Source organism: Alosa sapidissima, chromosome 10 (genome assembly GCF_018492685.1).
Source record: "Alosa sapidissima isolate fAloSap1 chromosome 10, fAloSap1.pri, whole genome shotgun sequence".
Lineage (NCBI taxonomy): Eukaryota > Metazoa > Chordata > Actinopteri > Clupeiformes > Clupeidae > Alosa > Alosa sapidissima.
Genome location: NC_055966.1, coordinates 13120408 through 13132341, shown reverse-complemented (window position 1 = coordinate 13132341; position 11934 = coordinate 13120408). Strand labels below are relative to the sequence as shown.

Below are 11934 nucleotides of genomic sequence, written 5' to 3'. Positions count from 1 at the left end.
ACGCGTTCACTGCCGCCCAAAACACAGCTAGCTGGCCTACACAAAACATTCTCTAGCCTCAACGTTGTTCGTCAACTGACTGACAGGCTGGCTATCCAATCACGCTTTGGCAAATTCATACGGCCCAAATGTGAGGCGGGGCTGCTTGCCCAGAACGGAGGCAACGTCTCGGCAAACCATGCATTTCTGGTCACCGACGGTGCCTACATCGCTAAATAATTTCTGATAAAAGTGTTTTCTTCTTAAACAATGATGGGACTGTTTTTTGGAGAATATCTGGACGCTCAGGATATTTCCGCGGAACCCCTATGACGGTTGCACGAGGGCTTGCCTAACAACAGTCGATGAGAGGTAAGATTCGGAAACGGGAAGGAAAGAGGAGGCCTCGCTTGGCCACGATAGACTTCGGAGAAAAGTGGACAGCGCCGCCTGACGACCGTCGCGTTTCGGGGTGGCTCCAGCAGGAGACCGCGGTGTCGTCGACAAGGTTGTGGGGAAATGAGAGAGCGCCGCCAACAGCTCGCCCGCCACACAGGCAGTTAGCGTAACGCTTAGAAACCCCCCCCTCAAATAGGAGGCTACCTGATAATGATTATAGCGCACCATGCTAAATTGCAGTCTGCTGTGCCGATGCCACATAGTCATAATAACGTATGATATTTAAACGATTTAGGAGTCTCTGAAACCTTCCGAGCATTGCTAAACCCCCATATGATGTGCATTCTCGACAGTGAAACATGTCTTATATTCAATTAAGACAAGTTGGAGTAGTTCTGGGGTCAGAGTGCAAGGCCTAATATTGGCATATATAATCTTTGATCTGCAAAGCAGCCTCCAGTCGACTTGTAGCAGTTTGATATGTTGCACAGTCATAATGCAACAGTCACCTGTTAGTTTCTCGGGTTGGGAATCAAGCTACTGCAGTGCTTCATTTTCACCAAGTTTCAGGTGTGCAATTAGATACCTTCAATACCTTTTGGATGTTATGAAGGGCCACGCATTTCTCACATACCTTACATTTTGTCCAATCCACACCAAAATAGACACAGATGACCCTCAGCTGTCTGTTTGGCTTATTGACTTTTGAAGGCTTTCACAATCAAATGAAATTGCCAAAGGTGATGTGAGGTCAAATCTTTTACTGTCTATGGGTCAAATCGACAAAATTGGTATGTGGACTCAGGACCCCATTTTGAGGAATCACACAAAAATCTGTCAATTGACCACAAGGGGCGCTGCAATGCACAACATGCGTTTTTGGTCATAACTTGACTTATAAGTATAAGTATATGTATAAGTATTTATAGTCTTTTGATCCCGTAAGGGAAATTTGGTCTCTGCATTTCTCCCAATCCGTGAATTAGTGAAACACACAGTGAACACAGTAAGGTGAAGCACACACTAATCCCGGCGCAGTGAGCTGCCTGCAACAACAACTGCGCTCGGGGAGCAGTGAGGGGTTAGGGCTCAAGGTGTGTGTTAGGGCTCAAGGTGTGTGTTTTAGGGCTCAAGGGCACTTCAGCCGTGCCTACTGGTCGGGGTTCGAACCGGCAACCCTCCGGTTACAAGTCCAAAGCGCTAACCAGTAGGCCACAGCTGCCCCATAAAACAAGTGACTTGTGTGTTTTTAAATAATTGTAATGTTTGGAAATAACTATCTCAAGGCCAAGATTGATGCAGTCGCTAAATTGTGTTTTAGCTTTAAAAAAAAAAAAAAAAAGAAAGCTTTTAAAAAGTTTTAACAGGCTGCAATTCTTTCCAATTTTAAATTTGCAGCAGATGATCTTCACATGTTGATGGACATTCAATATTCAGTAGCAGCTGTCACAAAGCTGACAAACAGGAGGTGAGATCATCATAAGCAGTTATTAAACATGATGTATCGCCTTCCTGAAACTGTAAAATATTTATGGAATTTGACAAATCTGGGCTAATATTTGGTCACAAAAAAACCAAAAACTATGCCCCGCTCGGCCCCCTAATCACTGCGTGTGGCGGAATCTTTGTAGTGCGGCCCTCACAGGTGTGGTGTTCTCAGGTAGTGCGGCCCTCACAGGTGTGGTGTTCTCTCAGGTGTGATGTTCTCTCAGGTAGTGCGGCCCTCACAGGTATGGTGTTCTCACAGGTGGTGCGGCCCTCACAGGTGTGGTGTTCTCTCAGGTGTGATGTTCTCTCAGGTAGTGCGGCCCTCACAAATGTGGTGTTCTCTCAGGTAGTGCGGCCCTCACAGGTGTGGTGTTCTCTCAGGTGTGATGTTCTCTCAGGTAGTGCGGCCCTCACAGGTGTGGTGTAAGTTCAACGGTGCAACGGTTTTTAACAAATTAGGGCAGTGTGGTTATGATTCTAACCAGATTTAAGCACAATTTAGTACAACCAGGAAAATCATTGTGTAGTGGTCAATGTTGATATTGTGGTGGGCCGCCACAAATAAGTCAATGTATGGGAAACACTGCAGTGGTTGTGTATCTTTACTGTGGTAGTGGGAAGAGTGCATCGGACTGCATAGGGCTGGTGGTGTGTTTTATGTGCGTGTCTGTGTGTGGTGTGTGTTTTATGTGTGTGTGTATGGTGTGTGTTTTATGTGTGACACGTGTTGTGTTTGATTTGTTCCCAGAATTCCAAGCGAGGTGGTCCTCTCAGCCCAGACTTCATAGCAGGGTCTCCGTGACGACCCAGACCCTGCGCTGAACCTGGCCGAAGTGGCTCTCTGGCCTTTACACACATACACACACACAAACTCATTCACAGAACAACACACACACGTACACATAGTGCAACAGTCTAAGGCAAGACGGTGCAGGCTGCAGTGGCAATGAGTGACCAGCAGGAGGAGCCGGAGGAGCTGTATGTGGAGCACCAGTACATGTGCAGCGAATGCCATCAGCTGTTCAACACGCTGGAGGAGGTGCTGCTGCACCAGCAGAGCCACACAGGCCCTGAGGAGGCTGAGGGAGGGGGTCCCGAGGATGGGGACACCAGCTACCAGTGCCTGGAGTGTGGCGCCCTCCTCAGGAACCCAGAGGAACTGCTGCTGCACCAGGAGATGCACATGTCGGCAGGACTGGAGGCCGAGCACGGTGAGATGGGGGGGGGCAGACAGGGGAAGGGCGGCCATGTGTGGGGCAGGAGGGAGGTGTGTGTGTGTGTGCTAGGTTTCATTAAGTAGTCAAGTATTGGACTATGGTGGAAGGCGAAAGAGGCGAGAAGCTCACTGACGTGTAAATTCTGTACAGATTTACTAAAGTAAGAACTCAGATAACCATCTGAAGATGAGACACCCGCTGCCAGCAGCTAGCAGTAGCAGTAATGTTAGCATTACCGCTACATAACGGCTACTATTATGAAAAACATGTAAACAAAGAAAAAAAAAATGTTGTGAAACCCCTATTAGACACACACTCACACACATGAGCTATAAGAACTTTCTAGTAGAAATCAGTAGTCGTGTGTGTGTGTGTGAGAGAAACCTGAAAGTCTATCCACCGGATTTCAGATATCACACATACCAGACTGATAATATGAACTGGGTATGTATGATACACCAATGGCCACTAGCGTGTTGTCTAACGCATAATAGCATTTTGGCGTGTTTATTAATGCCCTAACCCTAACCCTAGAGGGCGCCATATACTTGGCGTTGACACACACGGAAGTGAGATGATAAGTGGCGTGTATGTTTACGCGGCGTTAACATACAGTACACGCAGATAGCTCAAAATGCGTGCAGTTGGCCATTTTTGAAGTGCCATGTATATTTACGCAAAACCATGATACCATGCACACACACACACACCCTAAGGCTGTCTCCTTACTGCTGTGCTACTTCTGCATATGACTGATTCTTCTTTAAGATTGAGTATAGAGGAAACAGTTAGAGATTACAGGGGATTCACATATGTAGAGTGAATCTGTGTGTGTGTGTGTGTGATGATGATGATGACCCGTGTGTCCTCTCTGACCCCTGCAGAGGTGTGTGAGGTTCTGGAAGCGGGTGAGGGGGGTTCTGACCCGGATGGGCCCATCCAGTACCAGTGTCTGGAGTGCCTGCAGCTGTTCAACACCCCGGAGCTGTGGCTGCAGCACACACACACACACCAGAGCAACACACACAGCGCTCACTCCAACACGGTGAGAACACACACACCAGAGCAACACACACAGCGCTCACTTCAACACGGTGAGAACACACACACACACACACACACACACACACACACACTCACTCTTGTTTCCCCTCTCCAGGAGTATGTTGTGCAGGCTGATGGTTCCGTTGCTCCGCTGGTCAATGTGCAGAACTTGGTTCTTGACGAGCAACGAGCAGGAGAGATCCTGGCCCAGGTACGGAACCACACGGAACAAATCAGACTCTCTCTCTCTCACACTCACACACACCCTAACAGATAAATGTGTTCACTAGTGGTTTAAAGGTACACATATTCGAACCGAACCGTTTAGGTACAGGACATAAGGTTCAACACAGATGCGTACAGTAATCAACAGTTGGCTTTTTTTGCTTGCAGACCAAGTTTCAAATTCATGTTCCCAGACAAACATATTAAGTAGTGGATCATGTCAGTTTAGTCAAATAACGTCAAAAACTATTCCCATTGCGCATCAAAAGTATTGTCAGTGAATTTTAGGTTAGCAGTACCTACAGGCTTCCTGTAGCGAAAATTAAGCAAGCCGTGACTTTGAAACGGAGGTACTGTACACACCGAGCCGTGACTTTGAAACTGATGTACACACCGAACCGCGTTTTGTGTACCGTTACACCCCTAGTGTTCACTCTAAAGTTCTGCTCTACGAGGGGCACAAGTCAGTAGCCTAGGCCAGGCGGACCCATGATGTGATATCAGCTGCTTTCAGACCTAGGTGTAAGTGTTTGTGTGTGTGTCTGTAGCTGCTTTCAGACCGAGATGTAAGTGTGTGTGTGTGTGTCTGTAGCTGCTACTAGACCTAGGTGTAAGTCTGCATGTTCTACGGATGTCAAGTGGTTGGGCCGTATATCTGAACAACATAACCGGCTATTTAGAATTCTGAATTTAGTCGGCTGTTACACTACTCCCCTCCTAGTTTTTCAGACGGACATTATGTAAATGAGCTCGTGTCTGAACGAAGTGAAGAACATGCAGAGATTCTGTGCGTGTTCAACCTGTTCAACCACACAGATTCTGTCCATGTGCGTCGGTGTCGTTCACACATAATGTCCGCATGTTAGCATCATATCTGAATCACCCGCAGGACGGTCAGGGCCTCTGTTTGACAAAGATCTGCATATAGTGCGGAGTCTGAAAGCAGCTTTACACACATACCCAGACAAACCATCTAACAGCGTGTGTGTGTGTCTGTGTATGTCTGTGTATGTGTGTGTGTTTGAGCATGTTTGCATGCGTGCATGTGTGTGTGTGTGTGTGTGCGTGTGTGTGTGCGTGTCTATGTGTGTATGTGTGTAGGTCCTGGCCCAGCAGCAGCAGCAGACTGGTACCTCGTCTCGTGCCCTCCTGCCCCCAGTTGCCCCGTTGCCCGGTTCTGCCACTCTGCGGCTCCAGATCTGCAGTGCCCAGGCACTTGCAGACGCACACACACACACTCAGGTGTTGGCTGATGGCTCCACCCCTCTGCGTCGCGCCCGCCTGCTGCCTCCCCTTCTCACACCAACGGCCACGCCAACACTCACAGACACACACACACACACGGCCACACCCACGCCCTACGAGTGCTCTGAGTGTGCGCTGGAGTTCGCTACCCCTGAGGACTTCCTGGCACACCAGGGTGAGCACTTCCTGTGTCAGGAGAAGGAGAGTGGGGATGGTGTGGTTGTCATGGACACACCGGACATGGAGCGGACACCAGTCAATCAGGTGCGGGGGCCGGTGGCGCCGGCACGGCAGCCAGTCACTGGCCGCTCTGCCCCAGAGGGGGGCGTGGCCCTGCAGTGTGCAGAGTGTCAGCGCACGTTCACCTCGGCCAATCGCCTGGCGGCGCATGGGCGTGTGCATCAGCAGGGGACGCACCAATGCCCCGAATGTGACAAGGTGTTCAAGAAAGCTGGCTCCCTGCACACACACCTGCGCACACACTCCGGGGAGGCGCGCTACCTTTGTGTCGACTGTGGACACGGCTTCACTACCGAGATGACCCTCATTATACACAGGTACACACACACACACTCACACACACACACACACACACACACACACACACACACACACAGTGTACTGTGTTACTATAACCTGGCATATCAGGAGCAGGTAGTGTAGTCCAGAGTTCTTCAATGCATCTCTCTCTCTCTCTCTCCATCCCTCACACACATACACACACACAAACATACACATACACACACACACACACAGTACTGTGCAGGTCTACAGGGTCACCCTCTTCACAAGATGAAAGCTCAAGCGAACAGGAGAATATTATTGTGCACAATTGTGCTAAATCTCATCTGTGAATTAGCCATCTTGTCTCGGCCCAAGCACAATGGGCTCTGCACTTATGGCTCGCTTGTTTCTGGTGGAGCCAGGTGTGTTTGAACCTGCCGCTACTATTAATGTTATTAGTGTCTACACGGACCCGGTGTTGCACCTAGTGAATCAGCGCGTTACGATAAAGGATTTATGCAAGGTTAAAATGATTATTATTATTGGGCAAACAAGATATTCAGTGTCGGAGTGAAGATGTTAGGAGCAGAATATAACAAGATGCCGTTACAACACAGTTAACAAAACGGCTGCATTGAGAGCCTTTCGTGTAAAGAGCCCATTGAAGTTCAACTTCAGATCTCAAAATACCGTTTTTTCTTCTCATTCTATTCTTATCTTGCTCCTAAGGGGGGTGTAGAAGAAACAGGTCAGATCTCATTTTGCATGTGGTTTCCTCTTGGTTAGGCAATTTGTTCTTCTTTAGGAAAAAGTTTGAAATCTCTCTCCCCACATGCTTTTAATTGTTTTTCAGTTACTTTACCGTCCTGTGCGAAAAATAAGACTGTTGAGTCACATCTAGCATGGCCCATAATGCAGATCCTCATCTAGATTAGTCTACAAATCTTTTTTTGAACTCAAGTAGGGAAATCCAGCTCACTCCAGCTCATAGCTAATTTACTAAACTAGTGCAGTGCCAGTTCAAAATGGCCATTCCTGTAGAAAACCCGTAGCCCAATTACATGCCCGCAGGTAGGCCTGCTTTAAACATAGGATGATAGGGGAAAACATCATTTCAGCTAAACATTCAATAACGAATATTATATTATAATATATTAGCCTATAATTAATGTGCAGTAAGCAGAATTTACTGTAGGCATGGCTGCATGTGACATTTTTACAAATCAAAATGACATAAGCCTAACAGCTGTTTTGCGTTAAGGCTATAGTTTATTGTTAAGCTTTTTGAACTTCCTGATAGAGAAGACGAACCATTTTGCGGAATGATGCATCATTGTATGAAATTTGCAACGATGTGACTCATCAATCTCTAGCCTATAAGTGACATCACACTCTGTCTGCCACTTGTTGTCTGTAACTGATCAAAATGACATGAGCCTACAGCTTTGATGTAAGGCTATATGTTTAGCCTATTGAATAACTCAATGATATACAAGATCATCATATGAGATTTGCAATGATGTGACTCAAAAACAGTCTTTGGTAGTATAAGTGACATGTCACTTATACTACCAAACATGTCACTGTCTGCCACTCGTTGTCTAGCTGTGTGGCATTCTGAAATGTCGTTAAATTCGGGACCATTAGCCTATCGCTCGTTTCAGTGTGTGATCTTGCAGTCGGAATTGTCGTTTGTTTATGCAAAGTCTCAAGTCCAAAGTAGCCTGGGCTAGTGCCAGTTTATTGCACATAATTTTTACGTCATTTTGAATAGCCACTGCATACCCGTGTTTGTTGGCGTGTTAGGCATTTTAGGCATTTTAGGCAAGCAAACTGCATACAGAAAGTCTTTATTGTTCGAGTCTGTATTGTATTGACGTCAAGACATGATAATCATCCAAACATCTTGCATCTTGACCCGCCCTGATTCAGTGCTGCCAAAACTCCGCTTACCCTCTCTGTCTCTGGTCCTGCGCTGTGCGAGACGGGGAGTGGCTAGTGGCAGTAGAGCGGAGAAAGCCAACGTGTGCTTCTTTTACCGATATATTTAACAATATCTTTTACATTACTAATCTAAACAACGTCAAACTTGGCACTGCACTTACTCGTGCCCGTAACAAAACACCTGCCAAGTTTGAAATCAATTGATTTGAGAGATATGCAAATAACGGACGGCCGTTCCTGTAATTTATAGATAGATAGCTAAATAAACTTGCTGAATGCTGGTTGTTACGCTATTTAACCTGATGCTAAGTGGGCCACTGTGTCTGATGGCGCCCTGATGTGGCCGCTCCGTTCTCTTATCTGATTTACATAGTAAAATAAATAGCCAAATTTATAGTGACTCTTTAGGAGCCCACCTTAAAACTTCAGAATGATTTTTCCCCCGGAGGTCCATTCCAGTCACCTGAGATGGTGAAATGGTCCCTCTTTCTTGTTCTCGATTTCAACACGCTTCTTTCAGGAAGCTGTACAATGAGATGTCAATCATCAGTACACTGCCAGAGATAGCGAATGAGATTTGGGGTGGTACCTGGGCTGCACCTGGGCCAGATGCCACATCTGGCTCCGAGCTTGATGGTGTCCATGGGAACGTGATGATGATGATGATGATGATGTTATTTTGGTGTTCATGGTAACGTGATGAAGATAATGTTATTTTGATGATGCTGTGCTCCTGCAGAAAGTCCCACACGGCAGAACCTCTGCATCGGTGTGAGTTTTGCTCCAAAACCTTCACCAACATGACCAAGTTCCTCTACCACCGACGGACACACACTGCAAGAACCCCACTCACACCTGTCAGCACTGTAAGGACACACAGACACAGACACACACACACACACACACACAGTTCCTGTAGGGATCCTACTCACTCCTGTGTTTTTTCCAGCAGGTGTGTGTTCCCTCCCGAAGATTAGGCCCCGCCCCCAGCTTGCGGGAGCGACTACTAGAGCGTCAGGGGGCGGGCCTTACACGGGTGGGCCAATCAGAACGGCAGGTGACAGGCCTAACACAGGCGAGCCAATCACAGTGTCAGGGGGCAGGCCTTACACAGGCGAGCCAATCGCAGTGTCAGGGGGCGGGTCGACCACAGGTAGGCGGGTCGGAGGTGGGTCTGATCGCTCCTTTGTCAGAAGCAGAGTTAGAGGCGGAGTCTTGTCGAGAAGCCGACGCCCCTGTTGATGATCGGCATGGAGATGTAACCAAAGAGAACGGCGTGGGTTCTGCAGCGCCCCCAACGGGTCAGAATCAGGAGAGTGTTCTGGCGGTGCCGGCGGCAGAGTTGTCGTTCCCCTGCCCAACGTGCGGGAAGGCCTTCAGCACAGCGCTGCGTCTGGTGCGCCATCGCCGGACAGTGCACGTGTCAGAGCGGCTCTTCCGCTGCGGCGTCTGCGCCAAGCCCTTCAAGAAGCAGATCCACGTGCGGAACCACCTGCGCACGCACACCGGCGAGAGGCCTTTCCAGTGCAGCGACTGCGGCAAGACCTTCTCGTCGCTGGCCAACTTGTCTCGACACACCCTCACGCACACGGGCGAACGGCCGTACCGCTGCCCCGTATGTCCGCGCGCGTTCAGTCAGTCGTCCAACCTGCGGCAGCACCAGTTGCTCCACGCCGATGCGCCGCCCTGCCGCTGTCCCGACTGCCCCGCCACCTTCCGCCGGCCAGCCAAGCTGACCGCACACCGATACACGCGGCACCAGGGCCCTGCCCCCTACCCCTGCCCACACTGCCCCCAGGGCTTCCTACGCAAGCGGCTGCGAGACCTGCACTGCCACAGCCAACACCCCACACTCACACACACGCCACAGCACAGCGCACTGATTGGCCCAGCTGTCGTTCCTAAAGAGGGGGAGGAGCCAGAGACTCAGCAGGTCGACACCCACACAGAACCAGGCTCCGCCCCTAGATCAGATCAGGCCCGCCTCTCCCTGGAGGACAGCGTGCTGATTGGTTCAGACTCCCGCCCCTCCTTGGAGGGCAGCGTGCTGATTGGTTCAGACTCCCGCCCCTCCCTGGACTGCAACATTTGCGGGAAGCGTTTAAACTCCGCCTCCAACCTGCGGCTGCACGTGCTCAGTCACACAGGGATGGGGCCTGGGCGTGGTCACGTGTGCGGCGTGTGCGGTAAGTCATTTGCGTCGGCGTCTGGCCTGACGCTCCACCGGCGCGTGCACACAGGCGAGCGGCCGTTTCCATGCGGTGTGTGTGCCAAGCGCTTCCGTCAGAACACACACCTGCGTGAGCACCTGCGCACGCACTCGGGTGAGCGTCCGTTCCGCTGTGACACCTGCGGCAAGGGCTTCGTGCAGAGCATGCACCTGGCAGAACACCGGCGCACGCACACAGGTGAGCGACCCCACGCCTGCCAGTGCGGAAAAGCTTTCAAGACCGTCTCCAACCTGCGCAACCACCAGAAGATCCACACGAGGGCGCTGCAGCAGCAGGAGCGGCGGGCGGAGGAGGATGGGCACGGGGACTCTGGGGAGGCAGGCGCCGCAGTGGCCGTGCTGGACAGCTCGGTGGAGCTGACCGCTGCAGTGCCAGCGCTCTGCCAGCAAGGGGCTCTGGGACAGCCTCAGCTCATTCAGATCCAGACTGCTGACCTCGCACAGGTACACACGCTCACTCACACACACACACACACACACACACGCAGAGAAGTCAGGATGTGTTTTGCCATGTAGCCATTGAGATTGATGACACGCCCAAACATCAACAAACAATATCTCAATCCCCCCCCCCCCCCCCTCTCTCTCTCCTCCCTCCCTCAGGGGACTCCCACCATCATGTGTAATGAGTTTGGCGAGGCCATCGCCATCATCGAGACGAGTGAAGGAGCGGTGCTGCCTCTGGCCGAGGCTCTGGAGATCTACCAGACGGCTCTGGAGTCCAGCCTCGGAGTGGACGCCATCACCGTGGACAGCCTGCAGCTGCTCTAACACACACACACACATGCTCTGGAGTCCAGCCTCGGAGTAGACAGCCTACAGCTGCTCTAACACACACACACACAGGGCCAGTTTATGTTTGGGCCCCTGAATGACTGATGTTAGGCACTGGTGTCTGGTGTGTGTTTAAGATGAATTTGTATGTGTAACATTTTTACTCTTCAGAGTGCGGGATTGGGTATGACCTTATTGTGTTGTCTTGTTTGTTTGTTTTTTTTGTTAATAAAGACGGCCTCTGCAGTTTGGTAATGTCTGTGTCTCCAGTGTTTACCTGGTGTGTGTGTGTGATAACTAAAAGAAAAGGCAGTCACCCTTTAAACATACTCACTCACAGACTGCGCACACACACACACTCATGAACTGCAGTTCAGCTCTGAATTACTCAGTTTGTTGTTTGTTGAGCACGTACCCAACCACCAACAGAGCATCTTATTACGAGTCACCATGGAAACCAAAGAGTGGTGTACATATACAGTACACATGTAAATACACACACACACAAGGACTCACACCCATAGAAAATGTAGACCAGCAATCTATACGCCCAGAGCTGTTGACAATATTAACATTGTTGAAAACATATTACACTATTGGGCACATTCCATTATAAAGCAGTCAATGCTTTCAATGGAAGCCCTTTCCACAGTATGTTTCCAGTGAAAACATCATCTGATGACTGGTTCACAAATATAAAACAATTTATTGTAACTACAAATGTAATTCCAATGCATACTCCATAATCTGTATGGCTAAATATTGCTTGCAAAAGAAAAAAATCCCGAGCAGCTTTCAGCCGTTACTTTGAGAACTTTTCTTGATGCAGCACCCTGCACTGGTAGACAAGTAAGAAAACATTTCGCCCTACACACATTTTTCTCA

At 49.5% G+C, this 11934-nt stretch overlaps 1 protein-coding gene across 5 annotated transcripts; it reads left to right on the top strand.

The window, feature by feature from the left end:
• Nucleotides 1-133: 133 nt before the first annotated feature.
• Nucleotides 134-11300, top strand: znf526 (zinc finger protein 526). Of its 5 annotated transcripts, none has more exons than XM_042107282.1 (9): nucleotides 135-351; nucleotides 1777-1846; nucleotides 2615-3077; nucleotides 3968-4128; nucleotides 4243-4338; nucleotides 5454-6154; nucleotides 8785-8911; nucleotides 8995-10719; nucleotides 10879-11300. In XM_042107282.1, exons 3-9 carry the CDS (start codon nucleotides 2813-2815, stop codon nucleotides 11044-11046), a joined length of 3243 nt encoding a protein of 1080 aa, XP_041963216.1. In that variant the 5' UTR covers nucleotides 135-351; nucleotides 1777-1846; nucleotides 2615-2812; the 3' UTR covers nucleotides 11047-11300. The 5 variants fall into 5 exon arrangements, with proteins under 5 accessions (XP_041963219.1, XP_041963216.1, XP_041963215.1 ...); XM_042107284.1 differs by lacking the exon at nucleotides 135-351 and adding an exon at nucleotides 361-538; XM_042107285.1 differs by lacking the exon at nucleotides 1777-1846 and having other exon boundaries at nucleotides 134-351; nucleotides 8998-10719.
• Nucleotides 11301-11934: the final 634 nt, after the last annotated feature.

Coding starts and splice junctions, on each gene's coding strand:
- znf526 (XM_042107281.1), top strand. CDS start 2,813: ATGAGTGACCAGCAGGAGGAGCCGGAGGAGCTGTATGTGGAGCACCAG. Junction 4,129..4,242: donor ACAGCGCTCACTCCAACACG/GTGAGAACACAC, acceptor TCCCCTCTCCAG/GAGTATGTTGTGCAGGCTGA. Junction 4,339..5,453: donor CAGGAGAGATCCTGGCCCAG/GTACGGAACCAC, acceptor GTATGTGTGTAG/GTCCTGGCCCAGCAGCAGCA.